The sequence below is a fragment of the Miscanthus floridulus genome, chromosome 5 (assembly GCF_019320115.1).
Source record: "Miscanthus floridulus cultivar M001 chromosome 5, ASM1932011v1, whole genome shotgun sequence".
Lineage (NCBI taxonomy): Eukaryota > Viridiplantae > Streptophyta > Magnoliopsida > Poales > Poaceae > Miscanthus > Miscanthus floridulus.
The window spans coordinates 40306945-40321326 of NC_089584.1; the positions used below are offsets into that span (position 1 = coordinate 40306945).

The 14382-nt window shown below is 42.2% G+C and overlaps 1 protein-coding gene and 1 long non-coding RNA gene across 2 annotated transcripts; one reads left to right on the plus strand and one right to left on the minus strand.

The window, feature by feature from the left end:
* Window positions 1-777: 777 nt before the first annotated feature.
* LOC136454547 (uncharacterized) lies at window positions 778-2079 on the minus strand. The gene is made up of 3 exons (XM_066454936.1): window positions 1309-2079; window positions 974-1032; window positions 778-892 (listed from the first exon to the last, which is right to left on the minus strand). Exons 1-3 carry the CDS (start codon window positions 2077-2079, stop codon window positions 778-780), a joined length of 945 nt encoding a protein of 314 aa, XP_066311033.1.
* An 8932-nt stretch (window positions 2080-11011) lies between these two features.
* On the plus strand, window positions 11012-13293 carry LOC136452040 (uncharacterized). Its single transcript, XR_010758720.1, has 3 exons — window positions 11012-11139; window positions 12064-12355; window positions 12976-13293. It is a non-coding gene; the product is annotated as an uncharacterized lncRNA (long non-coding RNA).
* The last annotated feature ends 1089 nt before the right edge of the window (window positions 13294-14382 follow it).

Consider the following 14382-nt stretch of genomic DNA (forward strand, 5'->3'; position numbering starts at 1 on the left):
ATATGTACCAGTGCCACAGTTGCAACTCTGCAATGGCAAACTAAATGGTCTTTTATGGCTATGTGTTTTACGCCTCACTCTTACATATATGTGTTTAATTGCAATACATGTTTCATATCACCGAAAAATATTAAGACATTCTCTTGGGCTGTAGAAAAAATTGTATGGTAATAGAAGTACAGGCAAAATGAGCAAATACTTCATACTTCAAGCAAGTATATCCTGGAATAGCTCAAACACACAACAGAGGCCCTATACATGCATTTTAGTATATGTTTAGATTGAGCTAACTGCATGCTGGCAACCATCACAGAAAATTATAGATGTAGATGCAAGCAGCACCAATAGGCAATTTCATTGCACATAAGACAGTTCTACAATGCTGGCAACCATCTCATTACATTTCAAGTGTCCCTGAACATTTCATACAAATAGCCAACAATGGCACTACAAAAGCAATTTCATTACTTGGAAGCAACGGAATTACAGAGTTTGCAGCCATTACTTCGACATACCATTCATCTTACATAGCACCAGCATTAACAAGGGCACTACAAAAGCATAGCAGGTTACAACACTCAGGCTATTCTCATATTACAAAAGCGCTTGTTCAGATCCAAAGGCCATATAGGCCATAAAGGCCATTTACATCATAGACTCCTAAGTCACAAAATACATCCAAGTCACAAAATAAGCTACAGGTGGATTACTGCCCATTATTCAGCATATCCATCAGACCTCTAACAACCTTAGCAGGTGGAGTTGTAGCCTTTTTCATTAGTTTTTCTTGACTGATGTTTTCTTCTTCTTAACTGTCTTCTTGTTCTTAGCTGAAGCTGACTTCTTCTTCTTCACTTGAGATGGTCTAGCTTCTTCTTCACCCGGCCTCTTCCTGCATCATTAGTTCAAACAAATTATTTTTGATACCACTATTTAGTAGACAGATACAAAATGAAAACAGTACAAGTCTTACTTTTTATTCAGTGCAGCAACAGTCTCACCATCAGGTCCCATCTCAGGTTCCTTGCATGTCTTGGCAAAGTGTCCAAAATCTCCACACCTTCGACATTTCACTTTCTTCTTTGTACTTTTTTTCCAAGCAACCTCTTATCCTTACCACTTTAGGCCTACCTGGTCTTCTTCCAAGTAATGGTGGGAAAACTTTAAATCCCAGCTTAAAATGAGGCCACTGGGACCTATCTGGCATAGGTTCCACTCTCTATTCATATGCGCTCTAAACTTTGCAACAGAGTAATACTCATGGACATAGTCAGAGATTTGGACTCCTCTGTTAGAGCAAATCCATACCAGGGCATGCTTGCAAGGCTTGCCAGTTATTTGCCATTCCCTACAGGAACACTTGTGGTTTTCAAGATCCACTGTGTGCCTTTTCTGGTTATTCCAGTCATCTAATATTATGACCTCTGCAATGCCATCATCACAGGTTGCAACCTTGACTACTTTCAAAATTTTGCTAATGGCATTGAGCTCCTTGAGTACACTTGGGAGGACGCTATCCTCCCACTGCCTTGCAATCTTCTTCCTAATGTACCTCTTCTCCATTATGAGCTCCCTCAGCCTGTCACACAACTCATGGAGGTGAAGTCCCTTCAGCTTTTTAATCTGTGCATTGAAACTCTCTGACACATTGTTAGTTAGGTAATCACACTTGCTAAGCTCTAAGAAGGCACATCTGTACCAAATCCTAGAATGGTGTTCCTCAAGGTACTGAATTGCATCAGGAGCAAACTCAAAAATTTTCTTCATGTGCCACCTGAACATGCCTTCTGTGTAGCTCCTTGCAGCAGCATACAGATGGTCAGTGAACACATCACCTGAGTAGTGCTTCATGAAGTTTTGGTACAAGTGCCTCATGCACTCCCTGTTCTCAGCATGTGGGAAGACAGCTCCCATAGCTTTTTCTAGGTCTTTACAAGCATCTGAATAAATCACCAATCCTGGAGGGTCCCCAACAACTCTGTGCAAATTCTGCATGAACCACTTCCAGTTATCTTCAGTCTCTATGTCAAAAACACCATAGGTAATATGGTACAACCAACTATGGCCATCAACCCCCATAGCTAAAACCAACTGCCCAAGATACCTCCCATTCAGACTAGAAGCATCTCAACCAATAAATGGTCTACAACCAACTAAGAACCCATCAATGCATGGCTTCAGAGCAACAAATATCCTTCTAAACCTTTTCTGATCACCTATTGTCTCTAATTCTATTTCTACAATGCTACCAGGAGAAATTATTTCAACCTGTGCAGCCCAATTGAATAATAGTTGAAAACTTTCCTCATAAGACCCATGAATCTGGTCTAGGGCAACCTACAAACCTGACCAAGCTTTGGAGTACTTCAACTTAATTTCATAGTCACCCTCCAATTTGTCTGTCGATGCGGGACCCACAGGATACCCCGCAAGGAAGAGAGAAGATCTAGTCTAACTAGGATTCTCTCCATGTAATCTTAGTAGTAGTATTATTCTATAATCCTAATAGGAACTCTCATTGTAAACCGACTAGGATTCTGACCTCCTGACTATATAAAGGAGGGCAGGATCCTAAAGAGGAGAACTTGGATACAACATAACACAACACTTTACAATCAATCCAACACAAAGGCTAACGCCGACTGGACGTAAGGCTATTACTCGATCTCGGTCGAGGGCCCGAACCAGGATAAATCGACTGTCTCTTGCGTTTATCGTCGAGTTCTGCATACACTGAAGCCCGAACATACTGCCCCGGGGACCCCCGTGGCAGGCTATCGGTGGTCAAACATTGACATTGTCTTTGGCATTCGTTGGGCCCTTATTTGAATTCTTTTTCACCCAGTCTGCTAGCCTGTCAGCACACCAGCCCTGACTTGCCATCTTTCCTTCTCTAAGCTTGGTGGTAGGACAATTGTGCTATGCAGGAAGCACTTTTATCTGCACAAACATGTCAAACAGGTCATTAGCATGTCAAAAATGGTCACAAATATGTCATAAACAGTAGCAATTGAACACATTACCTTTATTGTTTTTTTATCAAAAATAGTGGATGCATGTATGCACCACGGACAACCCTCGACAACACAGTGAGCTAAGAACTTGGTCTTGTCTATTTTGAGCTCAGCAAACTCAAAACCAGTCTTCACTGCATGGTGCCTAATTGCTTTCCTGAATGCAATGATATTAGGAAACAATGCCCCCTTCACTATGTTTGGATTCTCAAGCATGCACCTCAAGAGGGTATGCATCATCAACTTCATCATATTCTTCAGGAACTGGCTGTGCATTAGCAGAAGCATTTTCATCAGATGGGTGAGCATCAACAGAATCATAAGCATTGTTAACTGGCTGTGCATTAGCAGCTTGCTATGCATTAGGAACTGAAATATAGATTTGTTCATCATCAACTCCAACATATTCTTCAGGATTATCAAAGATATCAGGCTCCCTCTCAGGCTATACATAAACATCATCACCTTGTTCAGGCTCTAAATTAGTATATGCTTCTAGATTGTTAGCAGCAGCAGTACTGGGTTCAGGAGCCTCGGGATTGTTAGCAGTAGCACTATTTGGTTCATCGGCAATGGAAAAATCATTATTAGGTATCTCAAATCTAACCTCAGGAGGAATTGTACATAAAGGTTGTAGGTCATCAAACTCAGCATCATTATCAAACAATCCCACTACAAGCTGACAACCCATCTCTTCCTTATACATTTCAAAGACATCAACCATCTGAATTTCACTAATTAATCTGACATCCTCATGCAGTCTTTTATCAAAGAACCACACTGTGGGTAACTGGTTAGAGGGCACATTCAATTCATTTGCAATCCATCCCACCAACAGTTCAAGCGTTAAAGACCCAAATTCCACATCCCACTTAATCACAGTGCCTTTAGTGTATGATTTCCTACCATCTGAGTCTTTCGTAGCAAAACCATGGACTTTAACCTCTACTGTGAACACACCATTCCTACCAACAATCAAAATGAGTCCCAAATCAAAGTGTAAATAGGCAAGCACAAGTCAACTACACTATGTGCTCAAACTGATAACAGGGGACGTGCACACATTACCTGCTATTGTAGTCCTCCATCTCCGCCGTAGCACTACAGCGCAAATGCAGGAAGACCTCACCACCCGTCGTCTTCATGGGTCCTACATCTCCTCCGATGGATGCGCTGGCCATAGACGCGACACCACCAACGTTGCAGCTCTGCAGGTCGCCGTCGCAGCTCCACAGGTCTCCGACGATGGCTATAGTCTAGGGTTAGGGTTCTTCGGGAAAGGAAGAGGAAGATGGAGAGGAGCACGGGTGGGGGATGGATTGAATGGGAGAGAGGGCGCAGTGGCTTGTAACACGCAAGAAGGGCATCGATGTCCATACGGAAGTCACGTACGCCTTCCTCAACCTGACAGTGGGCCCGAGCTGTTCACATACGTAGACAATGGCCAGCACCAGCAACACCCAGAATTATAATGGCATGTTTCAGAATACCCAAATTGTAATGGAATTTATCCAACTTCGAAGAATTATAATGGCTTTGATCCAAAAAACCCTGTCTCCCTCGGCAAGCGGCAACTCTACTACCTCCACCGACCACCGACCCTCCATTCCTCCTCGTTGCCCTCCCCCGTCTTCGAACAATGCCCATCCCATCCATGCTACCGTGGCTATATCAAGCCCTATTTCGTGTTTACTCTACCCTATCCTACTTCATTTCATGGTCACCAACTCTGGCGTCCGGGCAGCCATCCCCCTTGGCTCCTGCGTACTGCGTACTCAACGACTGGGCGCCAATTATCGATCTGCCAACAAACTGCTCTTGTTGCTCATATCCAGCGATGCCGCGCAAGGCGCAGCTATGCCACTACTCACTGCCCTGGCTCCCGCAGCGTTGCATTAATTTTTTTGCCCTTTTTTGAAAGTTTTTCACAAATATGCCTCTGGAGGTATGCTTTCAAAATCTAGACCCTTAGCTTGGTGCCATTGTTGGTGGTGCTGAACTTACATGTCTCGGCGTCAAAGGGTTTGGCACCTGGGTTGGGGGGCCATGTCGGCATCAAAGTAGAGCCGGGGGTAACATGGCAGCTAGCTCGGCGCCGTGGATCTTGACGCCAAGCTTGGCGCCGACTTTGGCGCCATAGATCCTGGCATCGAGTCGGCCTTACAGGTGGGTCCTTTTCCTTTCTCTCTTCCTTCCTTTCCTTTTCCTCTCTTCCTTTCTTCTCTCTTGCCTGACGCCTCTTGCCGCCGGTGCCCCCACGCCCTACGCCCCCATCCCGGCCAACTGGCCGGCTGCCCCACCGCCCCCGCTGCTGCCGCGCCCCGCTCGAGGCGGCCTCCCTGCCACGGCTGGCCAGCTAGCCATCGCCATCCAACCACCATGCCCTGCCCGTCCCGCGGCGCTAGGCCAGGCGTTGCTGCCTCCCTGTCCTCCACATATGGCCGCACGCGTAGGTCATTCTCCACCACCCCGTCCCACGGCCCTCCACCGTGCCTGGCGCCTCCTCCTGCTCTCCACCACGTCGTGCACTGCCATCGTTGGATAGGTAAATTTCATGTATATGCAATGTAGTTAGATAGTGAGGTAGAATTGTGGTGTAGTAGTTAGTTTATTGATGTACTTAGGATGGTAATGTGATAACCTATTTAGTTTAATTAGTTGGTGATCTAGAGATTAGGTGATAACCTAGTTAGACTATTTACCTCCTTAGTTAGCTATCTATTTAGTTAGTTATGATAACCTATTTAGTTTAATTAGTTGGTAATGTAGTGATAATAAGGTGATAACCTAGTTGTTGGACATGTATGGAGCTAGCTATTATGTTATTTGCGAAGCTAGTAGTTACCTAGTATGTAGTTGTTGGCATGTAATTTGGACTAAACAAAATGTGTTTGGATTTGTGTATGAAATAGATGGACAACCTAGTGAGCATATATCATGGAGGAACCATGGAAAGAGATCGCTATGGATATATTGAGTTTGTTAACATGCAAAGTGTGCCTATGTTATTCAATGAGAAGCCTTCATTTAGTGATTTGGTTGCAAGGGCTCAGGAGGAGCTACATTGCCATAATGATGATGGCATCGCAGTTGAGGGTGTACTTCACCTAGGTTTCCCTCCCAACATCCTTAGGAAGATGATCCTAATTGGGTGTGCAGACCAGTGGGAGAACTATGTGAGATCGGCTATGAAGTGCCAGTTCCAAAGTTTGGACGTGTTTGTACGTCGGGTGTTAGTTGATCCCATCCCTCATGGGTTTTCCCCACCAATGGGTCAGCATGCACACTTTGACTCTCCCATCCCGGAACCTGATATGGATGTGGAGGTTGCACCTATGGTTTTCGATGCTCAATCTGCCCCCAATGAGCTAGTTGTCAGACTCATCATGTTGTGGCAGATCCTCCTCATGAGATCCCTTTAACACAGAATCATCCGAGTAAGTGTCTTATCTGTATGGTTATTGGGAGCTTACCCCCTTCCTTACATCTATTTTTTCATCCTTTCCTCATTTTTCTACTTATGTTGCAGGAGACATTCATGACAATGTGGATGTGCTCCATGTTGCCGCGCAAGTGCGCTGTGGAGATGGATTCATTGGCTCCAATAGTGTTGAAATTGTGAATGATTCGGAGCCATATGAGAAGGTAAGGGCTCTTGATTCTAATGATGATCGTCCTGTTAGAGAGCTGACAGAGAGTGATGTTGAGATGCTGAGGCGTATCTTTCCCAATCACCGTGATCCAAGAGTTTACGAGTTCAGCAATCTTGCTCATTTCGATCAGGCATGTGCAGAAGGATGTGATGATGGCAAGGGCTCTTGTGGACTTTCATTATGAACTATTGTGGATGTATGGACTATTATTATCGACTATGAACTACTATGGACTATAATTATGGACTATGTGGACTATTAATATGCTCATGTATATGGTTTCAGATGAATGTGGCATATATTTGTATGTTTGAACATGCTGTATTGAGGTTAATCAGCGCCATCAGTTTTTTTAGTTCATTAAGTAATCAATATATTTTTTGTTATGAGTATGCATGTATGCCTCTCGGCCTACCGCATTGGTTGAGATTATCTTTTCTTTCATGCAAAAGAACCGAACATGATTATGTACCACATTGGTTGAGATTTTCTTTTCTTTTCTTCCATTTTATGCAAAAGAACTGAACGTGATTACGTACATTGCATGCGAGTGACTGAGCACTGAGCCACTGAGCAGTAGCGAAATAGACTAGCGGGTAGGTACGTTTATGTCATCGTCTCCAACTGTAGTTAGTAAAATAATGTAGCCTTTACAGTGATTTGTCATGTCACCGTCGAATAGACTTTTCAGTGTCCTTTGAAATAGTGATTGAAGTCTGAAATTGAATAGGCTTTTCAGTCATGGAATTTAGATTCTTCGGTGTCCTACGATGTAGGCTTTTCAGTGATTCTGAGTAGACTTTCCAGGAGCATTTACAACATAATACAACGGCTAGCAAACCTGCCTCCACCTATATATATTCGTTCTAGGATGCATTGCTAACCAAAAGAAAAACCAAACTAGTATTCGGTTTCGTTGGAGTAGGAATGTCTGGAGGGTCATCTAGAGGAAAGGGTTTTGGGAGTGCGAGAGGAAAGGGGGGACGAAGGGAACTCCTATTGTGTGGGGGGTCTCTTGGGCCTAATTTCTTTGAGGAACCAATGTATTAGTTTCCCACCGAGAGCAAGAGTGATTTCACTAAAGAGTGCCCTCTCAGAGGATATGATAATAGGAAGGAAGATTGGCCAAAATGCATGCATAGTAAGGACTGCTTAGTGCAGATGTTCACCAAGGGGATCGACAAAAGTCGTCACTTCTTCAAATGCCCGCGAGCATGGGTAATTGCTATTACATTTCGTTTGTTAAATATGTTTCTCGAATACCCTTACAACTCACAGGACATACTTATTGTAGTCTTCCAAGTCTGAAGAAAACTGTGGATTCACTAGGTGGGTCGATCCTCGACCAATTTATCTGTATCAGTAGTACATCTACTACCTGTAGGACCAAATCTTTAATCTACAAAGGGAAGTTAGCAGCGGGTATAAGGAAGACGAAGACGACGACGACAACAATGGTGCAAGTTCACAGGAGGCACTCTGCAATGATCCATATTGCACCTGCCCTAATCATAAGAACATGGGGCCTCCGCCGTCACCCCCGCCACCACCACCATTAACAATGGGAGGCTACTGTGGAGAAGGTGCAACACAATTTGCTATGTGATCACACTACTAGAACGACTCTATCTTAATCACACGGCATATCCATGTGTTTGTTGTTTGATTTAATTACCTAAGACATGTTAGGCTTAGTCGAAGGAACTATGTACCCTTGTTTGGTACATGTTCTCATATGCCATTTTGTGTGCTTTTTGTTTACTTCAATTACCTAAGGCATGTTAGGTTTAGTTCAAGACCTCTGTACCCTAGTTTGGTACATGTTCTCACATGTCATTTCATGTGTTGTGTGTATTGAATTATATAATGTCTTACTTCGTTAGGTTTTATTTGCAGCACATGATCATATTTCACTACGTCCACAATATTAAACTGAATATTATGACCACAAATAATAAAAATAACTACATAATGAAAAATCTAATACTATAACACATTAAACAACACAATAATACTAGAAGTACGTGCCGACAAACTAAATAACACAGTACATGACCTAAGCATGCCCATACCTAAAGTACATTACATGACAACACAATGAAAAGTTCAACAGTAGACAACATTGTTCATGAATAAACCATAGAATTAGCAAGTAATGAAGACTACTGAGTGCAACGAGGCCACTTTCTCTTTCTCAGGGCATTTGGATTCTCCTCCATCGTTGCTTTCGCTCGGCGTGCATGCTCAAGCTTCTTCTCCCTCTCCTTTCTGTACGCAGCAACACGTCTTATTTCCTCCTCTTCATTGTGCTCCTTTTCTGTAGCCTCCTCTCTGCGCCTCTTCTCCATCATCTCCTTGTCCTCTGCCTCTCACCGCAACAGTTTTTGCATTCATTTTTTGTCTTCAGGCTCGATCTCAGTGTCGATCCACTGCTCAAAATCATAGAGCGGTGGAGGGGTCTGCAACAAATACAATTGTTACAAAATAAAAAAATCATGCAAGATGTCATATGACATAAAATAATTATTACACAACATCAATTCCTCACCATCTTGTTAATGCAGCGCTGACGAAGTGTAGGTTCAAACGTAAAATTAGAACACATCCAATACCTGTGCCTATATGTGTCCTCTTCATCAGACTTGGCTACCTTGCAAGGATCGCCGCAAAAGCACATGGGTACTGGAACACCACTAGGCAGAGGCAATGGGTTGAAGGCATTTCCGGTCATACGGCCATAACTATAATTTAGTCATTTTCATTCTAAGAACCGAAAGCAATTAGCATTAAACCCTACACCTAGGGTTTTCTATTTAATCCACAACAATGAACCCATAACATAACAATGTGCGCTGAGGTTACCTTGGTTTGCTAGCTTTTCCATGTCTTGACATCTTACGGTTGAATAATATAAATATTAAAATTGCATGAAACCCTAAGTAATGACGATTCTTAAGTTAAAAAATCCAAATAATATATATCGAATCGATGTGAAAAAAAACTAGGAGGGAGCGAGGATACCTTGCTCTCGAAGATCTACAGATCAAATCAAAGTTTCCAAGGTCTAATATACCGATTCGTGAGGTAGGGCGAAGTGGGAAGAGAAAACCCAAGAGGGCGGAGAAAGAAGAGGAAGAAGACTCGGGCAGAAAGGTTGGACGCCGGGTTAAAACACCACCTCGGCGCCATAGATCCTGGCGCCATTCTCGGCGCTAATAACTACGGCGCCAAGCTCGTCGCCCATAACCCCGGCGTCGTGCTGCCTGCCAGGTCAGCGTCTGTGCCGCCAACGTGGCCCCGACCTAGGCGCCAAATTTTTTGACGTCGAGACTTTAAGCTCGGCGCCATCAACAATGATGCCGAGCTAAGGATCTAGATTTTGAAAGCATACCTTCAAGGACATATTTGTGAAAAAGTTTCAAATAAAATAGCAAAAAAAAAACAAAAAAAAATCGGCAGCGCTGCAGACTCAGGCTAAGGCGTGAAACTGTGCCACTCGGTTCCATACTTCCATTGCAATTGCACAGAAGGTGCTCGCCTTTTTGCCTGCTCAGAAGGTGCTCGTCTGTTTGCTTGCCCTTTTCTTCCTCAGTTCTCTGTAACCCCATAATTTCATTTTGCCTTCTCTATTTTCTGGTTCCTTTCGGCTTCCAAGTCATGTCATCTCGGCCAGGTAAGAGCAGCCACCGTGTTATCGGGGTTACAAACCTTTTTTTTATAACATGATTACAAACATTTTGTTTATTTATTGACACAAAGCACTGCTGCTTGAACTTGCTTTCTTTTTTTTAAGGCTGTATTGATACTGAAAACATGTGGGGCTATTCCCACTTCCCAGCAGCTTTTAATTCAACGGTTAAATTAAGTTTCTTTTTTGAACGCAGGATAAATTAAATTTCTACCAACTCACCCAACTGAAATAAACATTTTAAGCTTCAGCATTGATGCTTAGCGTTCCTGGGTTCCAAAATTTTCTAACTGAGCATCGTTATGTGCAGTGGGAAAATCGGTGCTCCAGTTTCTCTATCCTATCCAAGCATCAGTTTTTTACAACACTGCTGCTGTTCTCATTGGGATTGGGTTGATTGGTTGAGCGTCTCCCAGACTCCTAGTGCAGTCAGACCTGCGTCGTGTAGTATTCCCATACTCCCATTGCCCTTTTCTTCTTCAGTTCTCTTTGACTCCAGAATTTCGTTTAGCCATCTCTATTTTCGAGTACATCAAATTCTCAGCTCACTAGAATTCTGGATCATCTTGACTTTGCAAATTTAAGTCCTCTGTTTGGAACTTTCAAAATGGAAAGATTCCAATTTTCCAAACATTTGAGGCCTGGGAGCGAGGTTTGGGAGTGCAGTACCATGTCAGCCAATCGACCTGCACGTTCACGGTTAATTAATTCTAATAGCAGACTGGTAAAAGCATGTGCCCAACTTGAAAGTGGAAAAAGAAAATCCATGGTGACTTGGTGAGGGGTAAGACACTGGACTCATTCTACAAGTGTGACATGATCTTCATTTCGTGGATCCTTCCTTGCTTCAGTTACTTCAGTTATAAATTTATAATCCACTTATAAAAAGCCTACCACCTGGTTTAGGTCAACAATGACTTTCAAAAGGCCAGCTGTCATTGCAGTTTACATTCTTCTGCATCATGTTTACGGTAGACAATAGGAATATAAGATACATGGTGCTTAAACAACCTGATAATGGCAGCTCAACATAAGACATTCAAGGTCAACATTTGTTACAATTGATCAACCATGCATATATACAAGTAAGTAGAGTGGAATTAGGTTATCAGCATGACCTAATTCAAAATAAAGTAATTTCCTTATGCAATCAGTCCCATATTTTCCATTATGTATAACGTTATTGTTTCTAGGATAACCTAATGCATGCTGATCGTTAGATTTAACTTGATGAATTCTCAATAAATATGTGTTTTGAGTAAGCTTCAATGATTCATGCTCGCACCCAGAATAAACCACCACTCATTTATATCCCACTGCGGAAACTTAGGGTTTGAATACTTATTAATCTCATCTCATAAATTATACATTGTACTTAAATAATTATTGGAATTGATACTGAATGGTATAGGAATTGACTTTTCGAAATTTTGATTGTTATTCATCTATTATGAAGGGCTCATGGCGCTCCAATGTGGCTGCCGCCGCATGGCAGGTGGTGAGTTGAGCACTAATTTTTAACCAGAAGCACCTATTTCTTTTTGCTATATAATTAGTGGAGCATTGATGGGACAAAAAGCCATGGTGTACTCTCTTCATGCTTACTGACATGTTGTTCTTTGAAAAAATAGTAGCTTTCCTGTATTTTCACACCTCTTACCTTTGAATGCATGATTCAGTGACCGTATGGCTCCTTATTTACTTGCAGGTTGTGGCACGGTTGAACGAGGTTGTGACGAACTTGTTACTTCAGGGGCCCAGGAGACAATCGAATGATACGCAGTCAAAGAGATGCTTTTTAAGATATACACAAACAGCATGTTCGCTTGTTGGTTTCAGCCAAGGCTTATCAGTCAGCCAACAGTGTTTTTCTCTCACAACAAACCAGTACCAGCCAGGCTTATCAGCCCAGAAACCAACCAGCGAACAGGCCGAAAGACTAAATTGTCTAATTATTGGCCTTCGCTTCTTCACATTGTGGACGTCTTAGATCCTTACAGGTAAATTGGTGATTTACATGATGGATGAATCACGAATGGAGGCTCCTACATGTTTGTGTCTGCAGTCCATTTTCCATTTGGGTGAGTGCTTGGTGCATAAAAGGCTGGAAGCTTGTCGCCTGAAGAAATATACTTGATTAACACCCAATTAGTTCTAAAATATATTCTCTTTCTCTCTCACTAATATGGCAGCTTAATTCTCATGGTGTATATTATTTACAGTCCTTATATAAAGTCATTAATTTTAGGGATATTTCTCCTGTGTATATGTTCGTGTTGTTTGGGCACTGAAGGTCCCACCTAGAATCCATTTCTTCATGTGGTTGTTATCTAAAAACAAGGTTCTGACTAGGGATAATTTGAGTATTTGGAAGAAAATCAAGGATCCTACTGGTTTATTTTGCTCAGAGGCTGAAACTGTCAATCACTTATTTTTTAACTATGTAGTAGCTAAATAGCTTTAGTCTATTCTTTCTGAGATCTTAAATAGACAAGTTGGCACAGACTTTGTTTCTGTTGGGACTATATGGATTAGTAATAGGAAATTCATAGTGGAAAATATTTTTTGTGTTGCTGCCCTGTGGGGGCTTTGGAAACTAAGAAACAACCTGTGTTTTCAGGGAACACTCTGGGTAGATGTGCGAGTGCTGATAGTGAAGGTAACAACAATGCTGCACAATTGGAGTTCTCTGTGTCCGACGAAGAAAGTCCTAGAATTTTTGGATCACCTGGACAAACTGAAAAGCTTCGCCACAAGACCTCACCGACTACCTAGCTTAGTCAGGTGAATGATGAATGGGATCGCATCTTATATCAATTTGGGAACGACTAGAAGATCAATACAGTATATGATGAAGTTAAAGCTCTGCTAACAAATGGAGTTGATCTGGAAAGGATGGCTCGTGAAAGAAACTGGATTAGCTTTGCAAGTCTTGCGGAAGCTTAGGGGATGTAATGATATCAGTAGTTAGTTCTGCTATACCATGCGTTTGTTTTGCCTGTTGAGGCTTTCTGCGTTCTGTTGGAGTCTGAATGTTGTAATGAGCTTAACGGTTTGCTCTTTGCAATATAAAGGCCGGGGGCCACCCTTGAACTCGAAAAAAATATATATTCTCTCAAAAAAAAGTTCTAAAATAATAATGTACAATAATCCTGGTGCAAATTGTAGTAGTGTTCATTTTTATTTAGTTTGTAAATGCAATTTTATCTTGCTATTCGTCAACAAAAAGAATAATCTGTTCAATAAAAACCACATAAGAAATTTTTGAATATTCATTGCTGCACAGTGCGTGTGATCTATTTATTTTTATAAATCTACGGAGTAGTTCAAGTAGCAGGCTGGTAAAAGCATGTGCCCAACTTTTTTTTTATTACCTCTCATCTGAGTATAGCTGTAGCATCTGTTCATTGTGCCCAACTTGAAAGTACAGGAAAAAGAATATCCTTGCCTACTTGACTTTCGATTTCCAAGGCATGACGTCCCTAAGGCCTTGTTTAGATACAAAAAATTTTGCAAAATGGCTACTGTAGCATTTTTGTTGTTATTTGGCAAATAGTGTCCAATCATAGTCTAATTAGGCTTAAAAGATTCGTCTCGTAGATTTCGTCTAAACTGTGTAATTAGTTTTATTTTTTATTTATATTTAATGCTTCATGCATGCGTCCAAAGATTCGATGTGACGAGGAATGTGAAAAATTTTACAAAATTTTTTGCAAACTAAACTGGACCTTAACAAAATACACGTGAACTCGAGTTCCGGAGAAAAAAGTCACGACGTCCCTGCAGGCTGCAGGCGGCTGACTGGGTCGTCATGAACGTCATCGGCGTGCTTTCGCAGAGCGTTGAAGTTGATCACAGACCAGCCTCTCCCGGTCTCTACTACTTACCGCCCTCCCGCACCGTTCAAATCTCCCAGCACAGTCAGACGGATCCTACTAATCCAATTGTCACATCATGGTTTCACGGTATCTGATGCTAATGCTCTTCTTTGCAGTGGCTGCCGCAGCAGCGGTGCTGGATCAGGACG